At 51.1% G+C, this 21,880-nt stretch overlaps 1 gene segment (V, D, J or C); it reads left to right on the top strand.

The window, feature by feature from the left end:
• The window catches only part of LOC100971589 (immunoglobulin epsilon heavy chain-like), a 394,860-nt gene that overhangs the window by 74,994 nt on the left and 297,986 nt on the right, over positions 1–21,880 (top strand). Inside the window, 1 exon segment of the C gene segment in view lies at positions 19,938–19,998. Coding sequence covers positions 19,938–19,998 — 61 coding nt within the window.

The following is a 21,880-nucleotide window of genomic DNA, read 5'->3' as shown; positions in this document are numbered from 1 at the left end:
ACAGCTGCCCCAGTTCCAAAAGCCAATTCCTGGGGCCGGGAATTACTGTAGACACCAGCCTCATTCCAGCACCTCCTGCCAATTGCCTGGATTCCCATCCTGGCTGGAATCAAGAGCGCAGCATCCGCCAGGCTCCCAACAGGCAGGACCCCCACACACCCTCCTCTGAAAGGTCACTGTGTTCCGTAGAGCCAGGCCCCAGACAGTCCCCTTCACCTGCCCATGTAGAAACGCCTGTCTTTGACGTCCCCACCTGGCAAAGACCACTCATGGAGCCCCCAGCCCCAGGTACAGCTGTAGAGAGAGTCCTCGAGGCCCCTAAGAAGGAGCCACGCCCAGTTCTGCCTGGACCCTCGGCCAGGCCGACAGCAGTGGACGCTGGAGCTGGGCCCGCACTGGGCCACATAGGAGCTCACCAGTGAGGGCAGGAGAGCACATGCCGGGGAGCACCCAGCCTCCTGCTGACCGGAGACCCGTCCCAGAACCCAGGAGGCTGCAGAGGCCTCTCCAGGGGGACACTGTGCGTGTCTGGTCCCTGAGCAGCCTCCAGGCTCTCTAGCCCTGGGGGCCCCTGGCACAGCTGTCTGGACCCTCCCTGTTCCCTGGGAAGCTCCTCCTGACAGCCCTGCCTCCAGTTCCAGGTGTGGTTATTGTCAGGGGGTGCCAGGCCGTGGTAGAGATGGCTACAATTACCACAGTGGTGCCACCCATAGCAGCAACCAGGCCAAGTAGACAGACCCCTGCCACGCAGCCCCAGGCCTCCAGCTCACCTGCTTCTCCTGGGGCTCTCAAGGCTGCTGTCTGCGCTCTGGCCCTCTGTGGGGAGGGTTCCCTCAGTGGGAGGTCTGTGCTCCAGGGCAGGGATGACTGAGATAGAAATCAAAGGCTGGCAGGGAAAGGCAGCTTCCAGCCCTAAGAGGTGCAGGCAGCACCACAGAGCCATGGAGTCACAGAGCCACGGAGCCCCCAGTGTGGGCGTGTGAGGGTGCTGGGCTCCCGGCAGGCCCAGTCCTGATGGGGAAGCCTGCCCCGTCCCACAGCCCGGGTCCCCAGGGGCAGCAGGCACAGAAGCTGCCAGGCTGTGCTCTACGATCCTCATCCCTCCAGCAGCATCCCCTCCACAGTGGGGAAACTGAGGCTTGGAGAACCACCCGGCCCCCTGGAAACAAGGCGGGGAGCCCAGACAGTGGGCCCAGAGCACTGTGTGTATCCTGGCACTAGGTGAGGGGACCACCCGGAGATCCCCATCACTGAGTGGCCAGCGTGCAGGAGGACCCAACCCCAACCAGGCCCCTTGATTAAGCTCCATCCCCCTGTCCTGGGAACCTCTTCCCAGCGCCACCAACAGCTTGGCTTCCCAGGCCCTCATCCCTCCAAGGAAGGCCAAAGGCTGGGCCTGCCAGGGGCACAGTACCCTCCCTTGCCCTGGCTAAGACAGGGTGGGCAGACGGCTGCAGACAGGACATATTGCTGGGGCATCTCGCTCTGTGACTACTGGGTACTGGCTCTCAACGCAGACCCTACCAAAATCCCCACTGCCTCCCCTGCTAGGGGCTGGCCTGGTCTCCTCCTGCTGTCCTAGGAGGCTGCTGACCTCCAGGATGGCTTCTGTCCCCAGTTCTAGTGCCAGAGCAGATCCCAGGCAGGCTGTAGCCTGGGAGGCCACCCCTGTCCTTGCCGGGGTTCAGTGCAGGTACCCAGGACAGGAAATGGCCTGAACACAGGGATGACTGTGCCATGCCCTACCTAAGTCTGCCCCTTTCTACTCTGCACCCCCCACTCCCCAGGTCAGCCCATGACGACCAACAACCCAACACCAGAGTCACTGCCTGGCCCTGCCCTGGGGAGGACCCCTCAGCCCCCACCCTGTCTAGAGGACTTGGGGGGACAGGACACAGGCCCTCTCCTTATGGTTCCCCCACCTGGCTCCTGCCGGGACCCTCGGGGTGTGGACAGAAAGGACGCCTGCCTGATTGGCCCCCAGGAACCCAGAACTTCTCTCCAGGGACCCCAGCCCGAGCACCCCCTTACCCAGGACCCAGCCCTGCCCCTCCTCCCCTCTGCTCTCCTCTCATCACCCCATGGGAATCCAGAATCCCCAGGAAGCCATCAGGAAGGGCTGAGGGAGGAAGCAGGGCCGCGGCACCACAGGGCAGGAGGCTCCATCTTCGTGAACCCAGGGAAGTGCCAGCCTCCTAGAGGGTATGGTCCACCCTGCCTGGGGCTCCCACCGTGGCAGGCTTCGGGGAAGGACCAGGGACGGTGTAGGGGAGGGCTCAGGGCCCCGCGGGTGCTCCATCTTGGATGAGCCCATCCCTCTCACCCACCGACCCGCCCACCTCCTCTCCACCCTGGCCACACGTCATCCACACCATCCTGAGTCCCACCTACACCAGAGCCGGCAGAGCCAGTGCAGACAAAGGCTGGGGTGCAGGGGGGCCGCCAGGGCAGCTTTGGGGAGGGAGGAATGGAGGAAGGGGAGGTCAGTGAAGAGGCCCCCCTCCCCTGGGTCTAGGATCCACCTTTGGGACCCCCGGATCCCATCCCCTCCAGGCTCTGGGAGGAGAAGCAGGATGGGAGATTCTGTGCGGTACCCTCTCACAGTGGAATACCTCCACAGCGGCTCAGGCCAGATACAAAAGCCCTTCAGTGAGCCCTCCACTGCAGTGCTGGGCCTGGGGGCAGCCCCTCCCACACAGGACAGACCCAGCACCCCGAAGAAGTCCTGCCAGGGGGAGCTCAGAGCCATGAAGGAGCAAGATATGGGGACCCCAATACTGGCACAGACCTCAGCTCCATCCAGGCCCACCAGGACCCACCATGGGAGGAACACCTGTCTCCGGCCCCTGCTGGCTGTGAGGCAGCTGGCCTCTGTCTTGGACCTCCATTCCAGACACCAGACAGAGGGACAGGCCCCCCAGAACCAGTGTTGAGGGACGCCCCTGTCCAGGGCAGCCAAGTCCAAGAGGCGCTCTGAGCCCAGCAAGGGAAGGCCCCCAAATAAACCAGGAGGTTTCTGAAGCTGTCTGTGTCACAGTGGGGTATAGCAGCGGCTACCACAATGACACTGGGCAGGACAGAAACCCCATCCCAAGTCAGCCGAAGGCAGAGAGAGCAGGCAGGACACGTTTAGGATCTGAGGCCACACCTGACACTCAAGCCAACAGATGTCTCCCCTCCAGGGCGCCCTGCCCTGTTCAGTGTTCCTGAGAAAACACGGGCAGCCTGAGGGGATCCAGAGCCAGGAGATGGGTCCCCTCTACCCCGAGGAGGAGCCAGGCGGGAATCCCAGCCCCCTCCCCATTGAGGCCATCCTGCCCAGAGGGGCCCGGACCCACCCCACACACCCAGGCAGAATGTGTGCAGGCCTCAGGCTCTGTGGGTGCCGCTAGCTGGGGCTGCCAGTCCTCACCCCACACCTAAGGTGAGCCACAGCCGCCAGAGCCTCCACAGGAGACCCCGCCCAGCAGCCCAGCCCCCACCCAGGAGGCCCCAGAGCTCAGGGTGCCTGGGTGGATTCTGAACAGCCCCGAGTCATGGTGGGTATAGTGGGAGCTACTAGCACTGTGAGAAAAGCTATGTCCAAAACTGTCTCCCGGCCGCTGCTGGATGCCCAGCCGGAGAAGGGACCAGCCACCCGAACATACGACCTTCCCAGCCCTCATGACCCCCAGCACTTGGAGCTCCACAGTGTCCCCATTGGATGGTGAGGATGGGGGCCGGGGCCATCTGCACCTCCCAACATCACCCCCAGGCAGCACAGGCACAAACCCCAAATCCAGAGCCGACACCAGGAACACAGACACCCCAATACCCTGGGGGACCCTGGCCCTGGTGACTTCCCACTGGGATCCACCCCCGTGTCCACCTGGATCAAAGACCCCACCGCTGTCTCTGTCCCTCACTCAGGGCCTGCTGAGGGGCGGGTGCTTTGGAGCGGACTCAGGTTTAGGGGGCACCACTGTGGGGCCCAACCTCGACCAGGACACAGATTTTTCTTTCCTGCCCTGGGGCAACACAGACTTTGGGGTCTGGGCAGGGAGGACCTTCTGGAAAGTCACCAAGCACAGAGCCCTGACTGAGGTGGTCTCAGGAAGACCCCCAGGAGGGGGCTTGTGCCCCTTCCTCTCATGTGGACCCCATGCCCCCCAAGATAGGGGCATCATGCAGGGCAGGTCCTCCATGCAGCCACCACTAGGCAACTCCCTGGTGCCGGTCCCCACTGCGCCTCCATCCCGGCTCTGGGGATGCAGCCACCATGGCCACACCAGGCAGCCCAGGTCCAACAACCCTGCAGTGCCCAAGCCCTTGGCAGGATTCCCAGAGGCTGGAGCCCACCCCTCCTCATCCCCCCACACCTGCACACACACACCCACCCCCTGCCCAGTCTCCCTCCAGAAGGGTTGGAGCCGCCCATAGGGTGGGGGCTCCAGGTCTCACTCACTCGCTTCCCTTCCTGGGCAAAGGAGCCTCGTGCCCCAGTCCCCCCTGACGGCGCTGGGCACAGGTGTGGGTACTGGGTCCCAGGGCTCCTCCAGCCCCAGCTGCCCTGCTCTCCCTGGGAGGCCTGGGCACCACCAGACCACCAGTCCAGGGCACAGCCCCAGGGAGCCGCCCACTGCCAGCTCACAGGAAGAAGATAAGCTCCAGACCCTCAGGGCCGGGAGCTGCCTTCCTGCCACCCCTTCCTGCCCCAGACCTCCATGCCCTCCCCCATCCACTTACACACGAGCCAGGGAGCTGTTTCCACACAGTTCAACCCCAAACCAGGGCGGCCTGGCACTCGGGTCGCTGCCATTTCCGTCTGCATTCGCTCCCAGCGCCCCTGTGTTCCCTCCCTCCTCCCTCCTTCCTTTCTTCCTGCATTGGGTTCATGCCGCAGCGTGCCAGGTGCAGGTCAGCCCTGAGCTTGGAGTCACCTCCTCACCAAAGGCAGCCTCAGGGTGCCCGGGGGCAGGCAGGGTGGGGGTGAGGCTACCAGCTCCAATCACTCCACTAGCCGAGACTAAGGAAGTGAGAGGCAGCCAGAAATCCAGACCATTCCATAGCAAATGGATTTCATTAAAGTTACCAGACTTCAGTGTAAGTAACATGAGCCCCATGCACAACAATCCCTTATGAAGGGGAAGTCAGTGTCGCCTCGGATTTCTCGAAAAACACAAAAACTTATCAATGCCTGTAAAAGTCTGTTGGAAAGAAAATATGATTCAAGAATGTTATGCCCAAAAAAGCTGGCATATTTTCTACCCGGACACACTCAGGGAATGTGGTCCCTTGAGTGCTTCTCTCACTGCGTAAATCCTACGTGGTGTTTAAGCATATTCATAAATGTGTATGTCTATTTTTATGTGTAAGATGGTTCATTTTTATTTTATTTATTCAATATGTACAATAAAGAATATTGACAAATAGGCCGGACATGGTGGCTCCCACCTGTAATCCCAGCCCTTTGGGAGGCCGAGGCGGGCAGATCACCTGAGGTCTGGAGTTCGAGACCAGCCTGGCCAACATGATGAAAACCCATCTCTACTAAAAATACAAAGATTAGCCAGGCATGGTGGTGCATGCCTGTAATCCCAGCCACTCAGGAGGCTGAGACAGGAGAAACGCGTGAACCCGGAAGGTGGAGGTTGCAGTGAGCCGAGATCACACCACTGCACTCCAGCCTGGCGACAGAGCAAGATTCCATCTCAAAAAAAAAAAAAAAAAGACAAAGAAATTTTTTTTTTGAATAAAGACAAATTTCATCACACGAAGATAAAGATGTAAATCTCCAGACAGGAAGGCACGGCCAGCACAGTGAAGCCCGGAGCGGGTGCTGGGGGACCAGGGGAATGGCGGGGGTGCCAGCGTCTCTCAGTGCCTACCATGGCTACTCTAGCCTGTGTCACGAGGATGGCTGTGCAATGCTAGGAGTGTGTTCCAAGTTCTAGGGCAACCACTGGAAGTGAGGCTGAGGAGCAGAGCCCAGAGGCCCGTGGAGCTGATGAAAACAAAGCTGGAGAAAGTGTTTGCTGCCTCCCAACATGGTAAGAAAAGATAGAGAGCACACGGCAAAGGGAGCTTGCTGAGGGACTCTTTACAATGGCTTGCACAGAGTTCAGGGGGTCCGGGAGGCTAGGGCCCTGCGCAGGGCAGTCACCCCAGCCTGCTGACCCAGGTTTGTGCAGGCGGCTCTGGGGGTGGCTGAGGCGCGGTCCCTGGAGCGACCCCTCAAGGGAGTGAGGCAGCAGAGTGGGCCAAGGCCCAGGTCAGCTGCAAGGCTGCCCAGGACTTGGGGTCCTTACATCAGCAGCCACTGATGCAGCTGGCCCAGAGAGAGGCGCCGAGCAGGTTGCCTCCAGGGCACAAACCAGGTCGGAGAGGGTGAGGCAGCGGATGGAGCCACAACAACCCCAGGCACGGGTGACACGCACGTTCATGCATATCTGACCCTTCCTCCCTCACAAAACAGGTCCCCCTGCCTTCCCCATGGTTGCGAAAAAGCAAAATGTAGACGTTTTTTCTTTTTTAATTCATGTTTTAATTGACAAATGAAGCCGTATATATTTATTGTGTACAACATGATGCTTTAAAATATGTATACATCGTGGAACAGCAACGTCGAGCTAATTTAACACGCATTACTTCACATACTTGTCATCTTTTGTGGAGAGAATGCTTAAAATCCACTCTCTTAGTATTTTTTAAGAATGCAATACATTGTCGTCAACTGTGGTCACCGTCATGCATAGCCAAGCTCCCGAGCTCACCCTCCTGCCAGCTCAGGCTGTGCATCCTTTCACCAGCATCCCCCACCCCGGCCCCTGGCGCTGGTAACTACCACTCTATCCTCTACGTATGAGTTCAGCTTTTTAAGAGTCCACAGATGAATGAGATCATACAGTATTTGCTTTCTATGCCTGGCTTATTTTAGTTAACACACTGTCCTCCAGATCCATCCATGTTGTTGCAAATGACAGGGTTTCATTCTTTTTAAAGTCTAAAGAGTATTCCATTGTGTCAATGGACCTCATTTGCTTTATCCATGCATCAACTATGGACATTTAGGTTGATTCCATTTCTTAGCTGTTGTGGATGGTGCTGCAGTAAACATGGGGCTGCAGATGTCTCTTCAACATACTGACATCATGGCCTTTGGATAAATACCCAGTAGAGGGATCGCTGGATCACAATGTACAGTTTTTTTTTTTTAATGGAAACTTTCATTTTTTGGTGAAACTAGGAAAACAGATAAAACCCACAGAATCCAAAATATATGTGAAGTTGCCAAAAACAGTTGACATTGGGCAGAGGTCACATGGAAGGAAGCGAATACATGACGGGGTGTGAGGGCCCAGAGGCAGCTGAAATACGCTTTCTAAACACAAGGACCTCTTCTGAGAGTGCCGAAGCTTTATCCTGCACATGCAATGACCAGCACAGCTAAAATACACTTTCTAAACACGAGGACCTCTTCTGAGAGGGCAGAAGCTTTATCCTGCACATGCAATGACCAGCACAGCTAAAATATGCTTTCTAAACACGAGGACCTCTTCTGAGAGGGCAGAAGCTTTATCCTGCACATGCAATGACCAGCACAGCTAAAATATGCTTTCTAAACACGAGGACCTCTTCTGAGAGGGCAGAAGCTTTATCCTGCACATGCAATGACCAGCACAGCTAAAATATGCTTTCTAAACACGAGGACCTCTTCTGAGAGGGCAGAAGCTTTATCCTGCACATGCAATGACCAGCACAGCTAAAATACACTTTCTAAACACGAGGACCTCTTCTGAGAGGGCAGAAGCTTTATCCTGCACATGCAATGACCAGCACAGGAGCCAGAATAAAGAGAGTTGCCAGCGGATGCCCGGTGTCCATGTGTCCAGGTGAGTTCGAGATGCGGACAGCGCTGGCCAGCCAGTCACACCCTAAGTCAACCTGCTGCATGTATTTGTCCTTGCCACAGCAGAAAACGAGAAAGCCTTTGGGCTGCAAAGCTTCACAGGCTCCTCTTCTCCCGATTCCATGGAAACAGCTACAAAGAGCAGGCCCAGTAGAGCTTAATTCATGAAAATGAGTAATAAACTTGAACTGGAACAGTATCGACTTTTTAGAAACGGCAGCAAAGTGTATAAAAAATATTCACCAGAACAATATTTCCAAACGATGAGATGAGAATTTCAGCCAAGTAATCCTCCATGGATAGAAAATAATGAAGGGATTGGATTTATGAAGGAAAATCATGGAGCTCAAATACAAGAGAAGAGAATCAAAAATGAACAGGAGGAGATAAAATATGGTTTGGCCAAAGTTACAAAATAAGTTTTTTAAAAACCCTTCATCGGGGCAAGTAGAAAGAGCAAGAGGAAAAACAGATCCCGTGGAAGACACAAATAGGACATGGGGAGAAAAATAAATGAGATGAAACAGAGCAGAAATAAAATTTTACAGAACTAAAGACAAGTGATCTGAACCTGCCTGGGGCCTGGGGGACCTCACCACCCTGAAGGGAAAGAACATGCCTGGCTGGCTTTGCCACCTGCACATTGCAGAGCCCCACAGCTTGGAACAAACATAGGCGGTAGCCAGGGAGTGGTTACAGCAGGCCTTGAGCAAGACCCAGTGTTGTGCTGACTTCAGGTCTGACCCAGCACTGTCATAGTGGTGGTGTCCATAGTGGTAGTGGGGGTGCTTGTGTCACTCCACCCCCATCTCCAGGAGGCTCAGAACAGACAGAGAGAGAGACTCCATTTGTTTGGGAGAAAGTAAGGGACGAGAACAAGAGTCTCTGCCTGGTAATCCAGAGAATTATTCTAGATCTTGGTCAAGATTATCAAAGCAGTACCTCTATGAGTCTTTTGGGCTTGGAGTCCCCCTAAAGCAGATGTAGCTAAGATCACAACACCCAAGTCCTTTTGAATATGTGGGAAGACTTCCCAAGGACAGGAGCAAACAAACAACCCCACACTGCAAAAAAACAAGCCCAGACTGCAATAAACACCTCACTCTTCAATGCCCAGGCACTGAAGAACATCTCCTAGCAGCAACACCATCCAGGAAAACATGGCCACAACCAGTGAACTAAATAAGGCACCAGGGACCAGTCTCGGAGAAATAGAGGTATGTTACCTTTCAGAGAATTCAAAGTAGCTTTGTTGAGGAAACTCAAAGAAATTCAAGATAACACAGTGAAGGAATTCAGAATCCTATCCGATAAATTTAACAGAGATTGAAGCAATTAAAAAGAATTAAGCAGAAATTATGGAGCTGAAAAATGCAATTGGCATACTGAAAAATGCATCACAGTATTTTCATAGCCTCATATATCAAGTAGAAGAAAGAATTAGTGAGCTTGAAAACAGGCTATTTGGAAAAGCACGATAAAAGGAGACAAAAGAGAAAAGAATAAATAACAATGAAGCATATCTACAGGATCTAGAAAATAGCCTCAAAAGGCCAAATCTAAGAATTATTAGCCTTAAAGAGGAGGTAGAGAAAGAGGGATGGAGAGTTTATTCAAAGGGATAATAACAGAAAACTTCCCAAACCTAGAGAAAGATATCAATATCCAAATGCAAGAAGGATGTAGTACACCAAGGAGATTTAATGCAAAGAAGACTACCTCAAGGCATTCAATACTCAAACTCCCATATGACAAGGACTTTAAAAAGATCCTAAAAGCAGCAAAAGAAAAGAAATGAATAAAATACTATGGAGCTCCAATATGTCTGGCAGCAGACTTTTCAGTGAAGACTTTATATGCCAGGAGAGAGTGGCATAATGGATTTAAAGTGCTGAAGGAAAAAACTTTTACCCTCGAATAGTATAGCTGGTGAAATTATCCTTCAAACATGAAGGAGAAATAATTTTTTTCCAGACAAATGTTGAGGGATTTCATGAACACCAGACCTGTCTTTTAAGAAATGCTAAAGGGAGTACTTCAATCAGAAAGAAACACATGTTAGTGAACAATAAGAAATCATCTGAAGGCATAAAACTCACTGGTAATAGTAAGTACACAGAAAAACACAGAATATTATAACACTGTAACTGTGGTGTGTAAACTCCTTTTGTTTGTTTGTTTGTTTTTGTTTTTAGACGGAGTTTTGCTCCAGCCCAGGCTGGAGTGCAATGGCACAATCTCAGCTCACTGTAACTTCCACCTCCCGGGTTCAAGCAATTCTCCTGCCTCAGCCTCCCAAGTAGCTGGGATTACAGGCATGTACTACCATGTCCAGCTAATTTTGTATTTTAGTAGAGACGGTGTTTCACCATGTTGGTCAGGCTAGCCTTATCTTGAGTAGAAAAACTAAATGATGAAGCAATGAAAAATAATAACTACAACTTTTCAAGACATAGTACAATAAGATATAAATCATAACAAAAAGTTAAAAGGTGGAGGGATGAAGTTAAGGCATAGAGTCTTTATTAGTTTTCTTTTACTTGTTTGTTTATGCAAACAGTGTTAAGTTGTCATCAGTTTAAAATAATGGGTCATAAGATACTATTTGCAAGCCTCATGGTAACATCAAACCAAAAGCAATACAACAGATACACAAAAAACAAAAAGCAAGAAGCTAAATTATGTCATCAGAGAAAATCACCTTCACTAAAAGGAAGACGGAGAAAAGGAAGAAGAGAGAGAAGACCAAAAGCAAATAGCAAAATGGCAGGAGTAAGTCCTTACTTATCAATAATACCATTGAATGTAAATGGACTAAACTCTCCAATCAAAAGACATAGAGTGGCTGAATCAATTAAAGAAAAAACAAGACCCATTGATCTGTTGTCTACAAGAAACACACTTTATCTATAAAGACACACATAGACTGAAAACAAAGGGATGGAAAAAGATACTCCACGCCAATGGAAACCAAAGAAAGAGCAGGAGTAGCTACACTTATATCAGACAAAATAGATTTCAAGACAAAAACTATAAGAAGACACAAGGTCACTAATGATAAACAGGTCAATTCAGCAAGAGGATATAACAATGGTAATATATATGCACCCAATGCTGGAGCACCCAGATATATAAAGCAAGTATTTACTAGAGCTAAAGAGAGAAATAGACTCCAATGCAATAATAGCTGGAGATTTCAACATCCCACTTTCAACATTGAACAGATCCTCCAGATAGAAAATCAACAAAGAAACATTGGACTTAATCTGCACTATCGACCAAATGGATCTAATAGATATTTACAGAACATTTCATCCAGCAGCTGCAGAACACACATTCTTTTCCTCAGCACATAGATCATTCTCAAGAATAGACCATATGTTGGGTCACAAAACAAGTTTTAAAATATTCAAATACATTGAAATAATATCAAGCATCTTCTCTGACCACAATGGACTAAAACTAGAAATCAATAACAAGAGGAATTTTGGAAACTATATAAATATATGGAAATTAAACAATGAATGCTGAGTGGGTCAATGAAGCAATTAAGAAGGAAACTGAAATTTTTCTTGGAATGAATGATCATGGAAACAGAAAATATCAAAACCTATGGGATACAGCAAAAGCAGTACTAAGAGGGAAGTTTACAGCTACAAATGCTTACATTAAAAAAGAAGAAAAACTTCAATAAAAAACCTAACAAATGCATCTTAAAGAACTAGAAAAGCAAGAGGAAATCAAACCCAAAATTAGTAGAAGAAAACAGTAAAGGTCAGAGCAGAAATAAGTAAAATTGAAATGAAGAAAACAATACAAAAGATCAATAAAACAACAGGTTGTTTTCTTGAAAAGTTAAACAAAATGGACAAACCTTTAGCCAGACTAAGAAAAAAAGACAGAAGATCCAAATAAATAAAATCAGAAACGAAAAAGGTGACATTACAACTTACACCACAGAAATTCAAAGGATCATTAGTGGCTACTATAAGCAACTACATGCCAATAAATTGGAAAATCTAGAAGAAATGCAGAAATTCCTAGACACATACAACCTCCCAAGATTGAACCAAGAAGAAATTCAAAACCTGAACAGACTGATAACAAGTAATGAGATCAAAGCCGTAATAAAAAGCCTCCCAGTAAAGAGAAGCCCAGGACCCGACGGCTTCACTGCTGAATTCTACCAAACATTTAAAGTAGAACTAATACCAATCCTACTCAAACTATTCCAAAAAATAGAGGTGGAAGGAATACTTCAAAACCCATTATACGAGGCCAGTATTAACCTGACACCAAAACTAGACAAAGACACATCAAAAAAAGAAAACTACAGGCCAATATGTCTGATGAATATTGACACAAAAATCCTCAACAAAATACTAGCAAACCAAATTCAACTACACATTGGAAAGTTCACTCATCATGACCAAGTGGAATTTATCTAACTTGGGATGCAAAGATGGTTCAACATATGCAAATCAATCAATGTGATACATCATATCAACAGAATGAACAACAAAAACCATTTGATCATTTAATTGATACTGAAAAAGCATTTGATAAAATTCAACATTCCTTCATAATAAAAATTCTCTTCTATACTAGGTACAAAAGAAACTTACCTCAACATAATAAAGCCATATATGACAGTCCCACAGTATGATACTAAATGAGGAAAAACTGAGAGCCTTTCCTCTACGATCTGGAACATGACAAAGATGCCCACTTTCATCACTGTTATTCAACATAGTACTGGAAGTCCTAGCTGGAGTGATCAGACAAGAGAAAGATATAAAAGGCATCCAAATTGGAAAGGAATAAGTCAAATTATCCTCATTTGCATATGGTATGATCTTCTATTTAGAGCTAACTAAAGACTCCACCAAAAAAAGTTATTAGAACTGACAAACAAATTCAGTAAAGCTGCAGGATACAAAATCAACGTACAAAAATCAGTAGCATTTCTATATGCCAACAATGACCAATGTGAAAAAGAAATTAAAAAGTAACCCTATTTACAATAACCACAAATAAACACCTAGGAATTAACCAAAGAGGTAAAAGATTTCTATAATGAAAACTATAAAACAGTGATGAAAGAAATTGAAGAGTACACCAAAAAATGGAAAGCTATTGCATGTTCATGGATTAGAAGAATCAGTGTTGTTATAATGTCCATACTATCCAAAGCAATCTACAGATTCAATGCAATCCTTATCAAAATACCAATGACATCATTCACAGAAATAGAAAAAAAAATCCTAAAATTTACATGGAACCACAAAGACCCAGAATAGCCAAAGCTCTCCTAAGCAAAAAGAACGAAACTGTAGGAATGACATTACCTGTCTTCAAATTGTACTACAGAGCTATAGATAGTAACCAAAACAGCGTGGTACTGGCATAAAAACCGACACAGAGACAAACAAAACAAAATTTAAAAACCCAGAAATAAATCCACAGACCTACAGCAAATTCATTTTTGACAAAGTTGCCAAGAACATACTCTGGGGAATAGATAATGATATCTCTTCAATAAATAGTGTGGGGAAAACTGGATATCCATATACATAACAGTGAAACTAGGCCCCTCTCTCTCTCACTATATACAAAAATCAAATCAAAATGGTTTAAGGACTTAAATCTAAGACCTCATACTTTGAAACCACTGCAAGACAACCTTGGCGGAAACTCTCCAAGACATCAGTCCAGGCAAAGATTTCTTGAGTAATATCCCACAAGCACAGACAACCAAAGCAAAAATGGACAAATGGGATCACATCAAGTTAAAAAGCTTCTGCACAGTAAAGGAAACAACCAACAAAATGAAGAGACAACCCACAGAATGGGAGAAAATATTTGAAAAATACCCATCTGGCAAGGGATTAAAAACCAGAATATATACAGAATATATAAGGAGCTCAAACAGTGCTATAGAAAAAAAATCTAATAATCTGATTTAAAAATGGGGAAAATGCTCAAATAGACATTTCTTAAAATAAGACATACAGATGGCAAACCGACATGGAAAGGTGCTCAACATCATGGATTATCAGAGAAACACAATCAAAACTAAACAATCAAAACTAAAACTAAAATGTGCTATCATCTCACCCCAGTTAAAATGGCTGATATCCAGAAGACAGGCAATAACAAATGCTGGCAAGGATGTGGGGAAAAGGGAGCCCCCATACACTGTTGGTAGGATTGTAAATTAGTACAACCACTGTGGAGAGAAGCAAGAAAGTTCCTCAAAAAACTGAAGGAAAGCTACCATAGGATCCAGCAATCCCACTGCTGTGTATATACCACAGAAGAAAGGAAGTCAGTATATGAAGAGGTATCTGCACTCCCATGTTTGTTGCAGCCCTGTTCACAACAGCCAAGATTTGGAAGCAACCTAAGTGTCCATCAGCAGCTGAATGTATAAAGAAAATGTGGTGCATATACACAATGGAGTATTATTCAATAATAAAAAGCAATGAGATTGAGTCATTTGCAACAACATGGATGGAACTGGAGATCATTATGTGAAGTGAGATAAGCCAGGCACAGAAAGACAAACATTACAATGTTCTTACTTATTAATGAGATCTAAAAATCAAAACAATTGCACCCATGTTCACAAAGAGTAAAATGATGGTTACCAGATGCTGAGAACGGTGGTGGGGGGATAGGGAAAGGTGGGAATGGTTAATGGGTACAAAAAAAATAGAAAGAATGAATAAGACTTACTACTTGATAGCACAACAAGGTGGCTATAGTCAATAATTTAGTTGCATATTTTTAATAATGAAAGGTGTATAATTGGATTGTTTGTAACACAAAGGATAATGCTTAAGAGGATGGATACCCCATTTTCCATGATGTGATTATTTCACATTGCACGCCTAGATCAAAACATCCAATGTACCCCATAAATATATACATCTTCTATGTACCCATAAAAATTCTGTAAAATAAAATATATAAAAAGAGGTGACAGATATGGAAGACAGGCAAAGAAGAGATGACATCCACATAATCCGAGTCCCTAAGAAAGAATGGAGTCCAGTGCATTTGCTAGTAGACATCTCAGGAGCCACCATTCTAAGCCAATTTTCTCTGGTTCTTAGTACACCCTACCAATACGTGGGCAATCTTGTTTTATTTCAGGATAGAGTTTTTGAAATTATAGATTTAAGTATGCTTTCTGTTCTATTACTTTTGGTAATTAATTTTAGAAAGAACTAATTTGGGCACAAATTTGAAAAAATTCTAAATCCAAAAAAAAACACACACACAATCATCTATAAGGGGGATGATGACCAGTCCTAGATTTCTCACCAGCCACATTCAAGATTGGTAAATGGTAGGACAACACCTGCAGGGTCCTTAAGGGGGAAAGAAGTGGTGGATAGTCCAGAGTCTATATACAGCCAACTGTTCTTGAAGAACAAAGGCTGCTGAAAAGGAGTTCCAAACATTCTATAATCCATAATCTCATAATGAAACTACTAGAGGAAGACCACCAGCCATCAAAAGGTGCTTGGAGAACCCAGGGCCAAGAACCAAAAGTAAATATTAAGTGTCCTTAACTGCGAGACTGAGACAGAAATGACTGTGGGGGACCATGTGGCCTCAACAGAGGTGAAATGGTGTCTGCCTGACAAAGTGGACATCTTACAATGATCAAAACACATAATATGAGATAGAGAGCACTTCTGAATTACTGCCTCACTCCAAATAACTCTCAGCCAAAGGACTTCAGTAAAACCAAATTGGGCATATTAGACAGTACAAACAAATTCTAAGAAAATAATATTACTGATTACAATCATATGATGCTACAGATGGAGGGGAAAAGGAAGAGGAAACCAGGTAATTTCATACTCGTATATAGTAAAGAACTAAAGTACATTGTCCAAAGAAGAACAAAGAATATTTTGGAAAGTTATAAAGGTAGCCACTACACATAGAAGATAGCAAAGAACAAGAAAACTTAAGATGGAAAACTTTTTGGAAGCATAAAAATAGAAAATATAAACTACTAAGATAAGATTGAAGCCAAACAGATCTATGAAAACAACAAAAATCAATGGCCTTAACTTGCCTATTAAAAGGAAGAGACTTTCAAATTGGACCCCAAGATAAAACCCAACTCTATATAGCATATGAGTATTACACATAAAATGAGAAAAGCTGAAAAAACTTGGGCAAAATTCAGCCCAAGCAAATTCCACTGTTTCCTTTGGGACAAAATGCCAAGCTCCATGCCAGGGAAGATGATTCTCCTCAGACCTTCTCCTCACTCTCCCAGTCCTCTTAGGGAAGGAATTGGGTGTTAGAGGAGGGAAACTCTGTCGATTATCAGCTGAAGCAGTGGTGTGCTCCTGTGTTGCTTCTGACCTGGGAAATGAAGCAGCAAGACTCTTTCTGCTGTGTCTTTGCCCAGAAGGGCCATCCCCCCAGAGCAGAGTACCCAGGCTGGCAGGAGCAGCAGTGGAAGCGTGGAAACCACGTCTCCTACAGCAGAGACCATCAGAAGCAGAGCCTCGGGTATAAGGGAAACAACGCGTTCTCCCTAACCTGGGAGTGACAGACAGCGTCATTCCTCACAGTGATACCCCTGTGTTCTAGCCATCTGGCCCACCACAGAGCCAGCCCAGAGCCAGCCCCTCACCAACCTGGAGCCTGGCCAGCACGCTAAGCTGCACCATAGGCCTGGAAGGCGTGGAGACCTGCTGCAGTGCCCTGTCCTCCAGTGAGGCCTGCCATCCCTGCCAAGGGTCGCCTCTGGCTTCTCCTTCTCCAGGACGGCACAGTCCAGAGGCTCAGTGCCTGGAGTAGGTGTTGCCCCCCTGCTTCCAGGCCCAGACCCTCCCTTGTTGCTGACCCCGGGCCTTTCCCTCTGGCTTGGACATCCAGGGCCCTGTCTCAGCTGGGGAGCTGCTCCTGCTCAAGGACTGTCTTCAGCGGGATCGAAAGGCCGTGTCCTAAAAAATGCGTGGGCCATGTGAGCTGAGCAGTCTCTAAAGGCCACGTCCTAAACAGTGCATGGGCCACGTGAGCAGAGCAGGATCTAAAGGCCACGTCCTAAACAGTGCGTGGGCCACGTGAGCAGAGCAGGATCTAAAGGCCACGTCCTAAACAGTGCGTGGGCCATGTAAGCAGAGCAGGATCCAAAGGCCATGTCCTAAACAGTGTGTGGGCCATATGAGCGGAGCAGGATCTAAAGGCCGCGTCCTAAACAGTGCGTGGGCCATGTGAGCGCGCCCTCTCCACTGCCCTCGGGGCTGCAGCTCCCAGCTCAGCTCCCAGCCCTGCTTAGGGCAGCCAGGCCAGGAGGTACCATCCAGGCTAAGTGACCCTGAGGGGGGACAGGTTCCCCAGGAGATGCCAGCTGTGGGGAGAGGCTGGGGGACCAACTCGACCTGGCCTGTGGGCCCTGCCCTGGCCACCCATTGCAGGATCCAGCCGCCACGCCTGTGACACTCGTGTGCTTTCCCTGGTGTGTGCTTGTGGCAGGTGGGGGCAGAGGGTGTGCTCCCAGGACCCAGCCACAGGATGCTGTGGAAGGAGCTGGGCCCAGGCACCTGCAAAGCCACGGGCATGGGGGTCTCTGGCCCCTCCGCAGCTCTGCACACAGGGACCATGTACAAGGGCCTCGTATGCCTGCGGGTCTGCCAGAGCTGAACGGGCCTCTGAGGCGTGTGAAAAGGCAGGGCCAAGGAGGGGCTGGATACAGGCAAGGGGTGGAGCCGGTGCTTCTGGAGGGACCTAGAAACCCTACCCCTCACCCCTGCTAAGCACGCAGGAGGCCCCAGAGCTGAGAGCATCAGAGGAAGAGCCTTGGGAAAGGGGCTGGGGGCTCGAGGAGTCCTACCACGAACTGTGAGCCCCCCAGTGAGTCTCAAAGCGCAGCTCGGAACCCCACTGCTTCCTCAGACAGCGGGACCCCAGTGCAGGAGGAGAGGGAAGGCCAGGCCCTCCCTCCCCCAGCCCAGGGATCCAGAGGCCCAGGCATGGGGGCATGAAGCACAGCCCACCCTCAGCCTACTCCCTTGACCCTTGACCTTGCCTGTGCCCCCAGGTACCATCCAGGCTAAGTGACCCTGAGGGGGGACAGGTGCCCCAGGAGATGCCAGCTGTTGGGAGAGGCTGGGGGACCAACTCAACCTGGCCTGTGGGCCCTGCCCTGGCCAACCATTGCAGGATCCAGCCGCCACGCCTGTGACACTCGTGTGCTTTCCCTGGTGTGTGCTTGTGGCAGGTGGGGGCAGAGGGTCCTCAGGCCAGAGAGCCACTCCCCCAGTGCCAGACCACCCTCTTCCTCACTCCCCCACCTCACCCCCTCACAGGTGCCTCCCAGGCCGTCAGGGCCCAACCACCCCTAAACAAATGGGTTCTCAGCCCCTCGTGGCTGGAGGTGGGTTCTCTCACCATTCCCAGCCTAAGACTCCATCCCCATGCTGGCAACTGTTCAACCATGTCTAGAGAGATCCACTGTCCCAGACAGCACCTCAGGGTCCCCCGTCCTGCCTGGAACCCTGTAGAAAACCCCACAAACCGCCGCCATTCTGTACACACCCCTACAGGAGCCCCAACCCTCTCCCCACATCCAGGCTTCCCTCCCAGACCCCTCATCCCTGCCCGCACGGTGCCTGAGGGGGCCTTCTTGGGCAGCGCCTAAGCAAGCCCCCAGCACCCTTCAGCCCCTTCAAGGCACTCAGGCCCCCTTTCCACCCAGCCTCAGGAAACCACCTGTGTCCTCCAACGACAGGTCCCAGCCTCCCAGCCTTTGCCTTGCCTGTTCCTCTCCCTGGAACTCTGCCCCGACACAGACCCTCCCCAGCAAGCCTGCAGGGGCACCTCCCCTGCCCCCAGACACCCTGTGCCCGTCAGTTCACCCCCAGCAGAGGCCCTCACCAGGCACACCCCCATGCTCACACCTGGCCGCAGGCCTCAGCCTCCCTGAGGGCCCCACCCAGCCCGCGTCTGGCCAGTGGTGCGTGCAAAGCCCCTCACCCAGACTCGGCGGAAGGCAGCCAGTGCAGGCCTGGGGAGGGGCTCTCCTTAGACCACCTTGCACCTTCCCTGGCACCCACCATGGGAAGAGCTGAGACTCACTGAGGACCAGCTGAGGCTCAGAGAAGGGACCCAGCACTGGTGGACACGCAGGGAGCCCACGCCAGGGCGCCGTGGTGAGTGAGGCCCAGTGCCACCCACTGAGGCCTCCCGTTCAGTGGGATGACGGTGAACAGGTGGAACCAACCAGGCAACCCCCGCCGGGCCCCACAGACGGGATCAGAGCAGGAAAGGCTTCCTGCCCCTGCAGGCCAGCGAGGAGCCCTGGCGGGGGCCGTGGCCCTCCAGGCGAGGAGGGTCCCCCGGCCACCGCCACCCGGGCCTCTCTGCTGCTGGGAAAACAAGTCAGAAAGCAAGTGGATGAGAGGTGGCATGACAGACCCAGCTTCAGATCTGCTCTAATTTACAAAAGAAAAGGAAAAACACACTTGGCAGCCTTCAGCACTCTAATGATTCTTAACAGCAGCAAATTATTGGCACGAGACTCCAGAGTGACTGGCAGGGTTGAGGGCTGGGGTCTCCCGCGTGTTTTGGGGCTAACGGCGGAAGGGAGAGCACTGGCAAAGGTGCTGGGGGCCCCTGGACCCGACCCGCCCTGGAGACCGCAGCCACACCAGCCCCCAGCCCCACAGGCCCCCTACCAGCCGCAGGGTTTTAGCTGAGCTGAGAACCACTGTGCTAACTGGGGACACAGTGATTGGCAGTTCTACAAAAACCATGCTCCCCCGGGACCCGGGCTGCGGGTTTCTGTAGCCCCTGGCTCAGGGCTGACTCACCGTGGCTGAATACTTCCAGCACTGGGGCCAGGGCACCCTGATCACCGTCTCCTCAGGTGAGTCTGCTGTCTGGGGATAGCGGGGAGCCAGGTGTACTGGGCCATGCAAGGGCTTTGGCCTCAGACTTGGGGACAGGTGCTCAGCAAAGGAGGTCGGCAAGAGGGCGGAGGGTGTGTTTTTGTATGGGAGAAGCAGGAGGGCAGAGGCTGTGCTACTGGTACTTCGATCTCTGGGGCCGTGGCACCCTGGTCACCATCTCCTCAGGTGAGTCCCACTGCAGCCCCCTCCCAGTCTTCTCTGTCCAGGCACCAGGCCAGGTCTCTGGGGTCTGCAGCCGGTCTGGGTCTGGCCTGAGGCCACACCAGCTGCCATCCCTGGGGTCTCCGCCATGGGCTGCACGCCAGAGCCCTGCTGTCACTTAGCCCTGGGGCCAGCTGGAGCCCCCAAGGACAGGCAGGGACCCCGCTGGGCTTCAGCCCCGTCAGGGACCCTCCACAGGTAGCAAGCAGGCCGAGGGCAGGGACGGGAAGGAGAAGTTGTGGGCAGAGCCGGGGCCGGGGCTGGGTGCTGGCTGTTCATGTGCCGGGGACCAGGCTGGGCTTTAGTGTGGCTACAAGTGCTTGGAGCACTGGGGCCAGGGCAGCCCGGCCACCGTCTCCCTGGGAACTTCACCCCTCCCTGCCTGGGTCTCAGCCCGGGGGTCTGTGTGGCTGGGGACAGGGACGCCAGCTGCCTCAGCTCTGTGCTTGGGCCCTGTGACCCATTCGAGTGTCCCGCACGGGCACGGGTTTGTGTCTGGGCAGGAACAGGGACTGTGTCCCTGTGTGATGCTTTTGATATCTGGGGCCAAGGGACAATGGTCACCGTCTCTTCAGGTAAGATGGCTTTCCTTCTGCCTCCTTTCTCTGGGCCCAGCGTCCTCTGTCCTGGAGCTGGGAGATAATGTCCGGGGGCTCCTTGGTCTGCGCTGGGCCATGTGGGGCCCTCCGGGGCTCCTTCTGGGGCTGTTTGGGACCACATTCAGCAGAAGGCCTTTCTTTGGGAACTGGGACTCTGCTGCTGGGGCAAAGGGTGGGCAGAGTCATGCTTGTGCTGGGGACAAAATGACCTTGGGACACGGGGCTGGCTGCCACGGCCGGCCCGGGACAGTCGGAGAGTCAGGTTTTTGTGCACCCCTTAACGGGGCCTCCAACAATGTGACTACTTTGACTACTGGGGCCAGGGAACCCTGGTCACCGTCTCCTCAGGTGAGTCCTCACAACCTCTCTCCTGCTTTAACTCTGAAGGGTTTTGCTGCATTTTTTGGGGGAAATAAGGGTGCCTGGGTCTCCTGCCAAGAGAGCCCCGGAGCAGCCTGGGGGGCTCAGAAGGACGCCCTGAGGCAACAGCGGCCACACAGACGAGGGGCAAGGGCTCCAGACGCTCCCTCCTCCTGAGCCCAGCAGCACGGGTCTCTCTGTGGTCAGGGCCACCCTGGGCCTCTGGGGTCCAATGCCCAACAACCCCCGGGCCCTCCCCAGGCTCAGTCTGAGAGGGTCCCAGGGACTTAGCGGGGTGCCAGTTCTTGCCTGGGGTCCTGGCATTGTTGTCACAATGTGACAACTGGTTCGACCCCTGGGGCCAGGGAACCCTGGTCACCGTCTCCTCAGGTGAGTCCTCACCACCCCGTCTCTGAGTCCACTTAGGGAGACTCGGCTTGCCAGGGTCTCAGGGTCAGAGTCTTGGAGGCATTTTGGAGGTCAGGAAAGAAAGCCGGGTAGAGGGACCCTTTGAATGGGAACCCAGCCTGTCCTCCCCAAGTCCGGCCACAGATGTCGGCAGCTGGGGGGCTCCTTTGGCTGGTCTGGGGTGACCTCTCTCCGCTTCACCTGGAGCATTCTCAGGGGCTGTCGTGATGATTGCGTGGCGGGACTCTGTCCCGCTCCAAGGCACCCATTCTCTGGGATGGGTGCCCCCCGGGGTTTTTGGACTCCTGGGGGTGACTTAGCAGCTGTCTGCTTGCAGTTGGACTTCCCAGGCCAACAGTGGTCTGGCTTCTGAGGGGTCAGGCCAGAATGTGGGGTACGTGGGAGGCCAGCAGAGGGTTCCATGAGAAGGGCAGGACAGGGCCACGGACAGTCAGCTTCCATGTGACGCCCGGAGACAG

Source organism: Pan paniscus, chromosome 15 (assembly GCF_029289425.2).
Source record: "Pan paniscus chromosome 15, NHGRI_mPanPan1-v2.0_pri, whole genome shotgun sequence".
NCBI lineage: Eukaryota > Metazoa > Chordata > Mammalia > Primates > Hominidae > Pan > Pan paniscus.
The sequence above is the reverse complement of the archived record's forward strand: the minus strand, read 5'-3'. Positions and strand labels throughout refer to the sequence as shown.